General features: G+C 36.8%; 1 protein-coding gene across 6 annotated transcripts in view; it reads right to left on the reverse strand.

Moving 5' to 3' along the window:
* Positions 1-12,212, reverse strand: part of USP47 (ubiquitin specific peptidase 47) — a 51,920-nt gene that overhangs the window by 23,858 nt on the left and 15,850 nt on the right. For 4 of the 6 annotated variants that reach the window (XM_085579836.1, XM_021544861.4, XM_085579834.1 and 1 more), the window contains 7 exons: positions 9,649-9,852; positions 8,663-8,779; positions 7,433-7,571; positions 5,799-5,895; positions 5,166-5,311; positions 4,267-4,346; positions 3,330-3,479 (listed from right to left, as the gene is read on the reverse strand). In XM_085579836.1, the coding sequence (XP_085435962.1) occupies positions 3,330-3,479; positions 4,267-4,346; positions 5,166-5,311; positions 5,799-5,895; positions 7,433-7,571; positions 8,663-8,779; positions 9,649-9,852 (933 nt within the window). The remainder of the gene's footprint in view (positions 1-3,329; positions 3,480-4,266; positions 4,347-5,165; positions 5,312-5,798; positions 5,896-7,432; positions 7,572-8,662; positions 8,780-9,648; positions 9,853-12,212) is intronic. The other 2 variants (XM_085579835.1, XM_021544860.4) reach the window with 1 other exon arrangement.

Raw genomic sequence — 12,212 nt, forward strand, 5'->3', positions numbered from 1 at the left:
GAATCCCCTACACACACACTTCAAAATAAAGCCTATGTGATCAAGCTACAGATTAGGATGACAAAAGCTATTTGAACTTCTTTCTAGTTCAAAGAATCAAAAGAACAATACAGGCTGAAATAAATTTCTGGAGATCATCTGATCCTAATCCCTTGCTCAAATCCAGTCAAACTTTGCAGAGAACTTTCCCCTCCATAAAAATGCATTATGATCTAGACAGTAGTTTGACAATGCTATACTGCAAGCATTTGTACATGTGTAAATTTGTAAAACCTGTGAGTAGGAGCAGTAGGACCTTTACGAAACCTTACACAACAAATAGCATTTAGGCAAAACAGCTAGAAACTAACTGCCATCTCAGGTTTTCAGAGCTCATCAGATTTCCTATGTTCAAAGAGTATGTTCAATGAAAAATACAAGACCTCGTTGTTACTGATCTAGCCTTAAAAAACAAAAAGGAATTATCACATCATCCATATTCTGCCTTCAACAGTTTGGCAAGGACACCACAAAGTAAGTTCACATAAAGTTCAAACTGCCCTAAGATTGCCTCAAATTTCTGCCCTAAGAAGGACTACTTGTACACATACTTAACACTCTCAAAAGAAAAACTATGGTACAAAAGATCTTGAAAACTAACAATACTTAACAAAACACAACTGCATTTGCTCCACCTCCAGAATACTTGGGATTACTACTAGTTTTCTGGTATTACAAATCCACTGTCACTGTTTTAGTATCATAATTTCAGCATCACTGCTAGTTCTGAGTTGTGTCTTTCTCTCCACTGCTCATCCTGCAAAATATTTTTTTTACTACAATATATTTCGACTTATGCCTAGTGCTGTTTAAATTCAGGCATCTATACAAGACGCGAGTACCTACAAAAATCAGAATGTGAGTTGTTGGCTCCTGTTTGCCTCCCTGAAATAAGCCAAATGTTTTTACGCCTGGATTTCTACTGACCTCAAGAAAGCCTGATTCAGAGGTTTTTTGACACCTTACCCTTGAACAATGCAGATTATATAATTGTTTTTTCAGAAACCATCTTGAATCACACACTGACAACATTTCAATGCCCCAGAGCTGCCCTAGTGAGCTTGTAGCTATGCTACATGGAGTTGGGGGATAGAGTAGGGAATCAGAAGAATTCCAAATGCAAACCTTAAGACCGTACATACTGAAGAATTTCAGAATTGGTTCATAGTAGGAAATAAAGAAAGCATGACACTACCCTTCCCAGTTCTTCAATGTCCCCGTGTATTGAGAAATTATACACATATAAATTAATGCAATATTTCAAGTACCTGCATTTCTTTGGTAGTACACCATGACAAACAGTGGGATAACACTCTTTAAATGGCATTCTACAGATTAACCTTATTCAAGGCTTATCCATCCATTCTCTCTTATTCAAAAGTAATGGAAAATCACTTACCTCTAACTAGAGTTCTTTGAAGGTAGTATCCTCCTTAGATCCCCTATCTTGGGTTGTGTCGCCTGCTGCAAGTTCCCTCAGGAGCTGACTAGCAAGGTCTAAAAAGTTTTACATTCCCTTCCATAAGCCCTATTAGCGCATGTGTGAAATTTTTGATCTCTCAGACCCTTTTACCTACACCTACTAAATCACATTAACTATGGATCAATGGAGGATACTACCTTCAGAGAATTCCATTTAGAAACAGGCGATTTTTCCCTTCTCCAAAAGCAAGTATCCTCCATATCTCCCCACTGCTGAAGACTACAGAACTAAAAATTACATCTGCTATTGATCATACATATGCAGGGAGGAGAATCAACTGAATGTAATCAGAATAGGAATTGAAAAAGCTCAAAAATTGAAGTACCAATGCAAGTTGCAACCATGTAAGTTTGTGTAACAAAAATCTTAAAACTACTTTCCTCAATGTAGTAAATGCACTAAGTGCTGACTGAAAGGAAAAATATCGTATACTAATAAAATTATCTGATCTTTAAGTCCTCATTCATTCAAGTTTTCTGTTTTTACTAATAGACAAGTCTTTTTTTTAGCATTACACTACAGACTTGTCCACTAAAGAAAAAAGCTTTCCATTTGAGACAAACAATGCATTGATAAATGTAGAATTAAACTACATGAACTCAATAGTTTTCATTACTTTTAATAGATAATAAAAATCTAATTATTCAATAAAAATTATTGAATAAAATTGAGTTCAGGGAATACTGCTAGAAATTAGAGGTAAAGGTTAAAATATCAATCTGTAATAAGACAGCTTCAATTAGCTGGACAGTTCCAGAAAATTTTCATGCAATCTTAAAAATAATTCGAAGGACGTTACTAACGTGAATTCTTTTTCCAAGATCAATGTCCCTCACCTTTACTACTTCTCAAGATTGGTATTTAAAGCTTCAAATTATGAAGTACTTTGAAGCTATACTGCAGTTTAAGTTAATTCTACCAATTCTTAACAGAATTACTGTTAAGAATTATGGACCACTAGGGCTTTAACAATATTGCCACCACACTAAATACAGAAGGAAAAATACTTCATGTTTAATAAACAAGCCAATTACACAAGTGTTTGTTTAAAACAACCTTTACCGAAAGCCTCATTTGATTTATTCTTATTCTTTCTCACAACTCCATTCACAGTATACTATGGAATTTCACAGTTTGTAATTTTTTTTTCAGGGTGGAAAAACTCAAACAAAAGAACTTCCACAGATCTGCTAAGCAATAATTATGCTTGCCAGCATCAGTAAAGCTGGAGCAAAAGAGACTACAAACTTTAATGCAGAACAGGATTTTTGAATCATCATCAAACTGCTTATTAAAAGGATATGGCATCTAAAAAGTGATCTTTAGAAAGCACAGCAACAACATGGCAATTAAAGTAAAAATTTTATATCAATGTTCTGTTCTTTCACTAACACTTTCAATAAGGCTATGAAAATTTAGCAATGTGCCAGTAGAAAAAACAACCCAAATAAAACTTTGTGATCTCATAAAAATCTCTCAAGTAAATGCTGAAGATTTTATCAGGAAGAAAATAACTGATTACTGCAGCCCTAAGGCAATAAAGTTGCATTTCCCCTCCCCTTATACATGCACCAGTAGGACTCATTGAAGGGCAAAAGAAAAAAAAAACCAAAACAAAAAATAAACCAAAAAGCCAAAAAAAAAAAGAAAAATCTTCTAGAACTTGCTAGCTGGTTGACTGCACAAAGACGAACACCCCAAGATGGAGTATCTAGGATGATACTTACCAGGGAACCAATTCTACCACTGGGGCATTATGTATTCTATGTGTGTATGGATGCACTATTAGGACCATAATAGTACACACCACGCTAGCAAACGCCTGGCTGGAGCCATAGGGCCGGATGACCAGAGGGATATCCAGGTACGTGTCAATTCTCCAGCCTTCATAGCCACACTCCAGGCACCTCACATAGTCTTTCAGTTTGCCTTGGTACAGTTGATTTATAAGATCAGCCTGAAACAAACAAATGCAGCAACAGGGATTTTTAAAAAATGGCCAATACCCCATTTCTTTGGTTTTACAAGAAAATACCTTTTTTTCAATTAAGTCTTAATTGCATGGCTACACATTTAAAATACCATTCCCCAGCAGGACATCCCTCTCCTGACTTCTTACTTTCCCCTGCTCAAAACATGTATCAAACATGCTTCTCAAATCATGTTACATAAGTTTCAGTGTCCTTTACAGACATGTCTAAAGTGACTACAAAAGCAGCAAATTGAATTTTAAAATGAGCCTGATCTTGCAGACATTGTTAACAGACTGACCCTGCAGTCCTTTCCTGTGTTTCCAGAGACAATTTACCAATTACTCCTATTTACCAAAACTGGCCTGCAAGAAGGTGGCCATTTATCAGAATGTATCCTGTGCCAGGAATATATTCCTAACTTTCTCCTGCCTTAAGAAGGGAGAGCTTGAGCTTCAAGAAGTCACAACAAAGCCTAATAAATACTGACAGCAAGGAAGTTATTGTGCAAGTTACACAATCACCTTCTGTGTTTCAAATAAAGACTGAGTATAGTATTCCAGAGTGCAGAATATTCCACTTTTAACTGGGGGAAGAAAACAGATGCAACACATTCCTGAAAGTCATACATCACAGTAGCTTAACTATCGCATCGAACCAGAAAACTGGAAGCTGGTATTTAAAATTTAGTAAATGATTTTTACACTAATTAGAAAACCCAACAAATGTCCACAGTACTACAACACTGAATTAAGTCAGTTTTTCCAAACTTACCTGCTCTGTTTGCTTCCATTTCTGCTCCAAAGCATCAAACATGACTCTACAAAGCTCCTGCACATCATGCTGCTGCCAGGCTGTTAAAAATTGAAGCTATTATTAGTTAAAACAGGAGATGTTATAAGTCCCAATACTGACTGTAGCCTGAGAATGCTTCCTAAAAAACTAATTGTTGGTTCAAGTGTGTACCTACACTACTACCTATTCACTACTGGGCCAGTGTTCAATTCCACAGGCAGCTGCCTCTCAATGTAAGCCAGAAAAATAAGCATCCAGCTTCCTCACTGTGTTTATGCATAAACAAGAACTGTGTACACAAGCAAGAATATATGAAAAATACAGAACAGCTAATGTGCTCTAGTATAAAACAAACTGCTTCTGATTTCTGTCCCACTTTGCACTGATTCTCCAAATCCAACTTCCAACTTCTCATCACCATGTGCTAATGGAAAAATCAACAGGTTATGGGCAAAATTACACCACACAAGTGTAAAAAAGACACACACAGTGCTTGATTTGAAGTAGACAATAATATGGGTAATTCCATAAATGCAACATGGGCATTTGACATTTGTGATTCAAAACAGAAGCAAGTTTCCTATAAAAAAATTATTTTCAGAAACAATTAATATGTGTAATGACTCATGTCATTATTTTTGTTTAATTACAAAACCATAATGCTTTTTACTTTAACAGCCTAAGACTCACAGATACCATTTCTTTAACAATCAAACACACCGCATAACAAAGTATCCATGTAGGCTGTTTTGCTTCCATTGAGTAAGTCGATTCTATTAATTATTCTAAATTCTGGTATTTTCCCCCATGAACAGCAGTTTAGTCTCTAGCAGGCAGCAGCTGAAGCAAACCACAGCAGTTTAACAGCTGCACATTACCTTCACTGCTATCCCATCCAAAACTCCGTGTAACGTCTGTCGTTTCAATCGCCCTTTTTTTGCTGGTCTGCAGTAAAACAAACAGTCTTTGAAGCTGGTAGGGGATACTCCTCTCAGGATCTTCTTCAGATTCCTCAAATTCCCACCTATTTGGAACACAAAATATTTGACAAATAAAACTGCTTTGAAAACATTACTCAAAAAGGCATTAAATCAACATTTACTACATTTCAGGTCTGCCATGTCACAGGTTAACTGCAGCTCTGTTTCTTGGGAGAAATCAAATGCAGTTGCTTTCCATTTCTGCAGTAAATGGCAGTGACACTCTTCAAATGTTTAAACATGAAACCAAAAATTTTGAAGACATGCACTGTACAGACATGAACTGCACTTAGCATTAAATTTAAATTTCAGTTTGATGTTTTCAAGATTCTTTAAAAAGCGTCCATGCCACAACCAGCAACATATTTTACTGAACAGCTGAAGCTTCTAAGGAGATATAATTTATAAGCTTGACTTCCATTATGATTTCCAGTACCCAAAAAAGGAAATTTTAACAGGTGAAATTCCAAAGGGTCTCCTACCAATATGAACCAGCACAAATTTAAGAAGTTTTTGATTCTATATACTCACTTATACAATGCATTTCTAAATTCAGGAGTCATGAAAAGTGTTTGCAGAAGGCTGTTCAAGTAGCAAGTCATTGCTTGATTTACCAGACCCACATAACCTAAAAATATGAGAATAATGAGATGGCAATAATGCAAAAAGGCACATTAATTCAAGACTTAAAACACTTGACAAAAGATAATTCTGTGATAGTGTTTAAGAACTACATTTGTCTGTTATTATTGTTATTTACACTATAAATTACATAGTTATAATGTTATAATTTCTGAGAGCAACAGAAAATAACAGTTTATATAACAAAAATAATTCTCCTGAATGACATGAAACTGGTTTTCTGATCACATTAAAAAGCAGTATTTAATGCTGAATACTACACTAATGAGGATGTAGGTAACTATAAATAATAGCAGATTTAAGTATTTTACAGAATAAACTAGAATTTTCTAAGAAACAATTGTGTATCAGCTTGCTTACGACTTTATGTCTGCTAAAAGTCTCCTAGTAATAATGTTACTATAATTTGTATCTGCACTGGTTTTATTATTGTTTTCAAATCAGAAATTAAAAAAAAATAAATCCCAAGTGCTGACACAACACTACTATTGTAAACCCTTCCCCCTTAAATAACTAATTAAAAAAACTAATTGAACTAGTAAAACACTGTCATTTTTACTAGCTGAAAATGAAATAATTTACTTATATTAATCTAAGCTGCAATTTTAAGATATTGTCCAAAGTATAAAATATTAGCAACAACTGATAAGCAAGGAGCATATACTGAAGCATCGTATAATCAGGGAATTAAAAATGCCTGTTTATACACCAAAAAGTATTGAAAAAAAAAAATCTCAGTACCATACTAGTAATGAGAAGGCAGCTACTTCACAGACAGGCGTTTTCTGTGAAGAGACTGAATCAGAACATTTGTGCTTTATTTATTACTCTATACTATATAAATCATCTTGTCAGTTTTATTAAATGAAACAAAAATGTAGCTAAACTTCCTAATTTGCCCAAAAACCTTAGGCAGGTAGGAGAAGAGAAGCAGTGCAACACAAGTGTCAGCTTTGTGGCTGCTCAGTACCTGTCCTCTCTGGCAGCTGTAATCTGCTGTCCCTCCTGCCCTGCTGAGCAGCCCCCCAGAACCCGGGGCCTCCCCTCCCCTGCTGGCTGGGGGATGCAGGAGGAGCCTCTTGGGAAATCCTCCCCCAGGCAAAGCAAACTGCAGGCCCTGGCAGGGAATTCCCAGGCCAAGCAGAGATGTGGCAGGAGCCCCTCCAGTAACAGGGTGTCAAGTCCTCCTTCAGCTGAGAGTGAACACAGCTGGAGCTGGGCACTCTGCTGATCCAACCCTGCCTACAAACTAGGCATGAGCAGCACACCAACACTGCAAAGAAGGACCCTGACAGAGTCTGAATTACCCTGTCCCATATAAGGAAAGCATAGAACACATTTCTTCCATTTCTAACGTGATGGGAGAATATAATAAAAAAACTTTAATAAAAAAATATAGCAGTGATGTGGGTATTTTTAAAATAAATTGCAATTTATTAAAAAAAATCCTGAGGTGCTGCTATGTGAAAATGTGCTAAAATAATTACAAACTCACATTGCCTTTACAAGACAGAACAAAATACCTGTTTCTGATTTGCTCAGGACTGAAGAATAAGAATAGCTTTGACTGACATAGTCATGGGTACATCCAATGGAGCCTTCTCTTGGAAGGGGACCTATGAATCTTTCCTGTGCACCATCCTCTGTTGTACCCGACTCCTCCTGGAAACACAAACACACCCATCACATGCACAAGTTAGACAACACATTTTTACTTAAGTACCTACAAGATTTACCTTTCTCTCATGGTTAAGAAACCAATTTTCCTAGGCACATCACACGATTTCTTCAACATTGCAGATACACAGTGTAACTTCAGTTCTGCCCTTCAAATTCTCAAGCCCTTGACACATTGCTCTTAGCATTGGCAGAAGGACAGGTCCTTTGGAACACTGCACATCCAAATACACTATTACAATGTACACAGCAAGCAAGTTGGCAATTTAGGATCTCCTGTGCCTCAAGTTTTCTGCACTGCAATACAGCGTAAGATTTTTTCCAGACATACAAATTTCACTCCATTACTCTTCCAGAACCATTCTTAAATTCTGATCTTGAGCACCATTATTTACACACAGGGTTTTTTTCCCCTTTTTCACGTAATTAAACTCCCCAACAAAGGCTAAGTAAGCCAGCATTAGGATGATGCAAGAGCTAAGTAATAAAACTTAATATATCACTAGCCTATCCAATCCTTGATTTGAGTATATTGCATCATGTATTTGAGAAACAGAAAATTTCAAAGTATTTGTTATGGCAAGCAGTGGCCTCTAGAAACACTGCCAACTCTTCTTTTATATTTATTTACTTATTCATTTGTCCATAAACATAAATGTGGAAGCAGGGCTGCCATTTCTGAGAATTCTGCCAGAAAGGCCTAACATTACTTTCAAACACCCAGAGGAAAGGGATTGGATATATGATTAAATATGTATTGTTAAGACTTATCTATGAATGTGTCAAAGATTAATTAATTATATAACCTTAGAAAATTGCTTGCAGCAAACATCACATTAATATTGATGACCATGAATGGAATGACAGCAAATCATTACTAATGGAATTGGTCCCACTCAGGAGAAATGTGAATATAGATGTAAATATAGTCAAAAGTCTGTTGAGAAGGTTCTCAAAGAAGCTTAGGATTAAATACTCAGCCCCGTTTTATTTCATGATCTCATCTTACACAAGCATTACAAAGAATACACACCTCTCCCACAACACTGGCTTATGTAGCGGAGTGAAGATTTTACCTGCATTACATGAGGCTGTTCACCATCCTTGTCTGTCAAATGCAGAAAGTTCTTCTTTCCTGGCTCAAAACCAGCATCAAGAATGGTTTTGTCACTGTTCTGATCTATTGGAGTCTGCTGAAAAAGAGTAAAACAACACAAACAACACTTTTTAGAAACGGATCTATAAGCAATTAACAGATTCCATACAAGTGCATTGCTTTGTATGGCTGCTGACACAGTAAGACCTCATGAAAATAAATAATTATCCAGTAAACAAAACACACATCATCAGTACTGAAATAACTTGGGAACAGTTTAAGAAACATTACAGTCTAATATTATAGTTAGTTAATCTATTCAGGAGTCAGACGCTGGTCTGTAAGTTTCTCATGAATATCACATAATCCAGTGTCCTCTATAGCATGCAGACACTTTTTTGGCTTTAAAAAAGGGAAAAAGAAAATACTTTCAGAAGGCATAAACATGACCTGAAATAAACTAATGTCCAGTTCTTAACAAATCTTGGTAAGTTACCTAAGTGCATCTACAGAAATAATATTAACTAAAATCAACACTGATTTACAATAAAGCATAGGAGTGATATAAATATTTTTTTTAAATATAATATATTCAAATAGGTCTAAGAAACATCAGGACTCGCTAAACAACATGCTGCTGCTCAGAAGAAAACATTTCTCAAACAAGACTACAGGAAATTGAGACTATTTATCATGGATATTATTATTAAAAATACATACTGATAACAAAAACTAATATTGCATCTGAATGATCATATTAGTTTTTGTTTAATGATTAAACAGATCTATCATTGAAGTGCACACTTTGAGACTGAAATTCAGCCAAGTCAACACAGTGGCATCAGCCTGCTGTGGTGCACCCAGCACAAAATGTTACAGAATTAAATGGGCATCATGCAACACAGGAGGAGGTTTTCTTTCTGAAGTGTTTGCTACCAGAGGAAGCAGAAAGCTCAGCTGCCTTACCGTGTCAGTGACACTGTCTCCATTGCTCCACAGCAAATCAAAAGAGCCATTGACGTAGCCCACTTTGGCAGCCACGTCTTCAAAGAGCCGTTTGAGCGGGGTGGAAGCTGGCAGGTTCAGGGTAACACGCTCATTCACCGTCTTGGAATTCGTGGTGTCCTGTATTATACACAGCACCCTGGGCTCCTCAGCAGCACATTCGGCCTGCAATGACGGCACACAACAATTCAGGAGCAAAAGTAGGAATATTTAGGAGTTTAACTGAAAAATCAAAACAAGACTTAACCAATAAAATGTAGAATACTTTTAAAATTTAAGGTTCCTAAAATTGGACTTTATTTCCCAAAGTGAGCATGAGAAAATGAAGAACCCTCCACTTTTGAAAAAAGTCTATAACAACAACCTCCATTTTTATAGAACAAGAAGGAATTTGTACGGATGTGGGGACAGAGAAACCGCTCAGGTTCCACACAGAATTTCAGCTAGCAAGCAGAGAGAAGACTGTTTCAAAATCGGAAACAGACTTCCAAGTCATCACTTCCAGCTCTGACACAATCATAAATCCTGCTGAGGCAGAATATACCTTTTGTGACTTTCAGGAATGCAACCCAGAAAACTTGCAAGCTTCCAAGCAACCTTGGAAGCTGACCACTAAACAAAAAGTTTAATGATCTAGCCACAAACTTCCTACTAACTCCACTGCTGTCTGAGTTGCAGGAGATATTCTTCTGCCTGAACAAAGTAAGAAAATAAAACAAATGGCTGCTGGACAAGGCAAAAAGAGTTTAAAAAGAAACTTCAATGTATCTGATAATCAGAACAATAATGATCTTTAAAGAAAGTGGTAATGGAACAATAATAAAAGTTTCTAGACCCACGTAAATCAAGAAAAACAGCATTTTTCCAACACTGAAAATGCAGGAAGTCAAACACCTAAGCACAATTAATTAATTATCTTAATTATCCAAAACTGTAGAACAAGAAGGAATAACTGATATTTAAATACACATCTCAGAGGAAAGAATCAGGTAAGTAAAAGGAATTAGTCCTTCAGGGACTCAGCCTTTTCAAGCTCTAACACACAGAAGCATTAGTAATGTATTGTCAGAGTGCCCAAATCTCAGTCCATGGCTAAAGACCACAGCATCCAAAAAGGCAAAAAAACACATGCGGTGCTATCACGATTCTCAGTGGATAAGAACAACAAATGGCAATAATTATGTTCATGCTCAAACGCTCAGCCACATCACAAGCAGCTTCCTTGAGAATAGAGAACTACAAAGAAGACCTGAACATCCTCAGAATTCCCTGTATTTCTACACAACCAGCCTCACAATACAGATAGATGAGCACCACCAAAGCGGTACAGCCTCTTTTGAGAGCTCTTACATCACCAAACCCTTGGAAAAGGAACACGGACATTTCAGCTGACGCTGCATGCCTTCATTACAGGGGATTGCAAGATCTGCTGGCAGTGTTCACACAGGGATAGAATAAAATGTTAGCTGACTGCAGCATCAATTCCTATCAGCGTCACAAAAAAGTTGTTAGAGGAAGGCAAATAAAACCACCCTCAACCCAACCTGACTCACATTAGTTTGCTTTTGACTGGGATTTTTTTTAAGACTTTGGAGCCAATTTCTTTAGGTTTATCAAATGAAATGTCCTGTGTGGAATCCTTCATTAACTGCAGGCTCAAAAAGATTCAAAGTGTTATTTGCAGCAAATCTATAACACTTCATTTTTATGGGAGAATTTTACATCTATGAACTACTTTCCAAGAAGATAAACAAAACTATTCCTGAAACATTAACCATACATTAAGAAGAAAACAGAGTTTGGAAATCAAAGTAATTCTGACATATTACATCCTCACTTTCATCTACAGCACCCACAGAGACACACAGGGCTGTACTTAGGTAGACTAAAATTAAATTTTACCAGTGATTATTTCTCTTGGGCTCTTCCCTTGAAGTTTTCCAGCACAGCATCTTTTTGTTTTGTTTTGTTTGTTTGGGGTTTTTTTGTTTGTTTGTTTGTTTTCTTTTTTGCTGAACTCTCTCTCTCACTGTGTGGTTAGGAAAGAGAAGGTAAAGCTTGTTCAGTGGTCTTTTTTTTTTTTTTTTTTTTTGAGAAGGTGAGCAGCAGCTAAGACTTGTAAGATCAACCCATATTTATATGCAGGTGCCTCAGCAATGGTATAGGCTTGCTCTGGGTGGGAGCCTGCCCTCCTCTATAGAACACTGCAGGGGGGTTAGGAGGCATTTACTACTATTCATACAGGATCATCTCAGAAAACAGAAGTTAATTTGGATTTAATTATCCACACACTGGTTTTGTATTGATGCTGTAACTTGATGGACTACTGTGTATAATCATGTTATGAGCAGCTCTCCACTGGAGACTCAATTCCTTGTGCTACTGCCTTTACATAACCAACACTGACTCCCCTCCTCCCTGCGGGAGTTCCCTGTGCAGTCAGCTCCTCCCACTCCCACTTTCTCTGCTACCCTGGATGGTGAATCAGTTGTGACTTGCATTAGAATTGCTACTGAAAATAATTA

Source organism: Lonchura striata, chromosome 5 (genome assembly GCF_050655825.1).
Source record: "Lonchura striata isolate lonStrDom1 chromosome 5, ASM5065582v1, whole genome shotgun sequence".
Classification (NCBI taxonomy): Eukaryota; Metazoa; Chordata; class Aves; order Passeriformes; family Estrildidae; genus Lonchura; species Lonchura striata.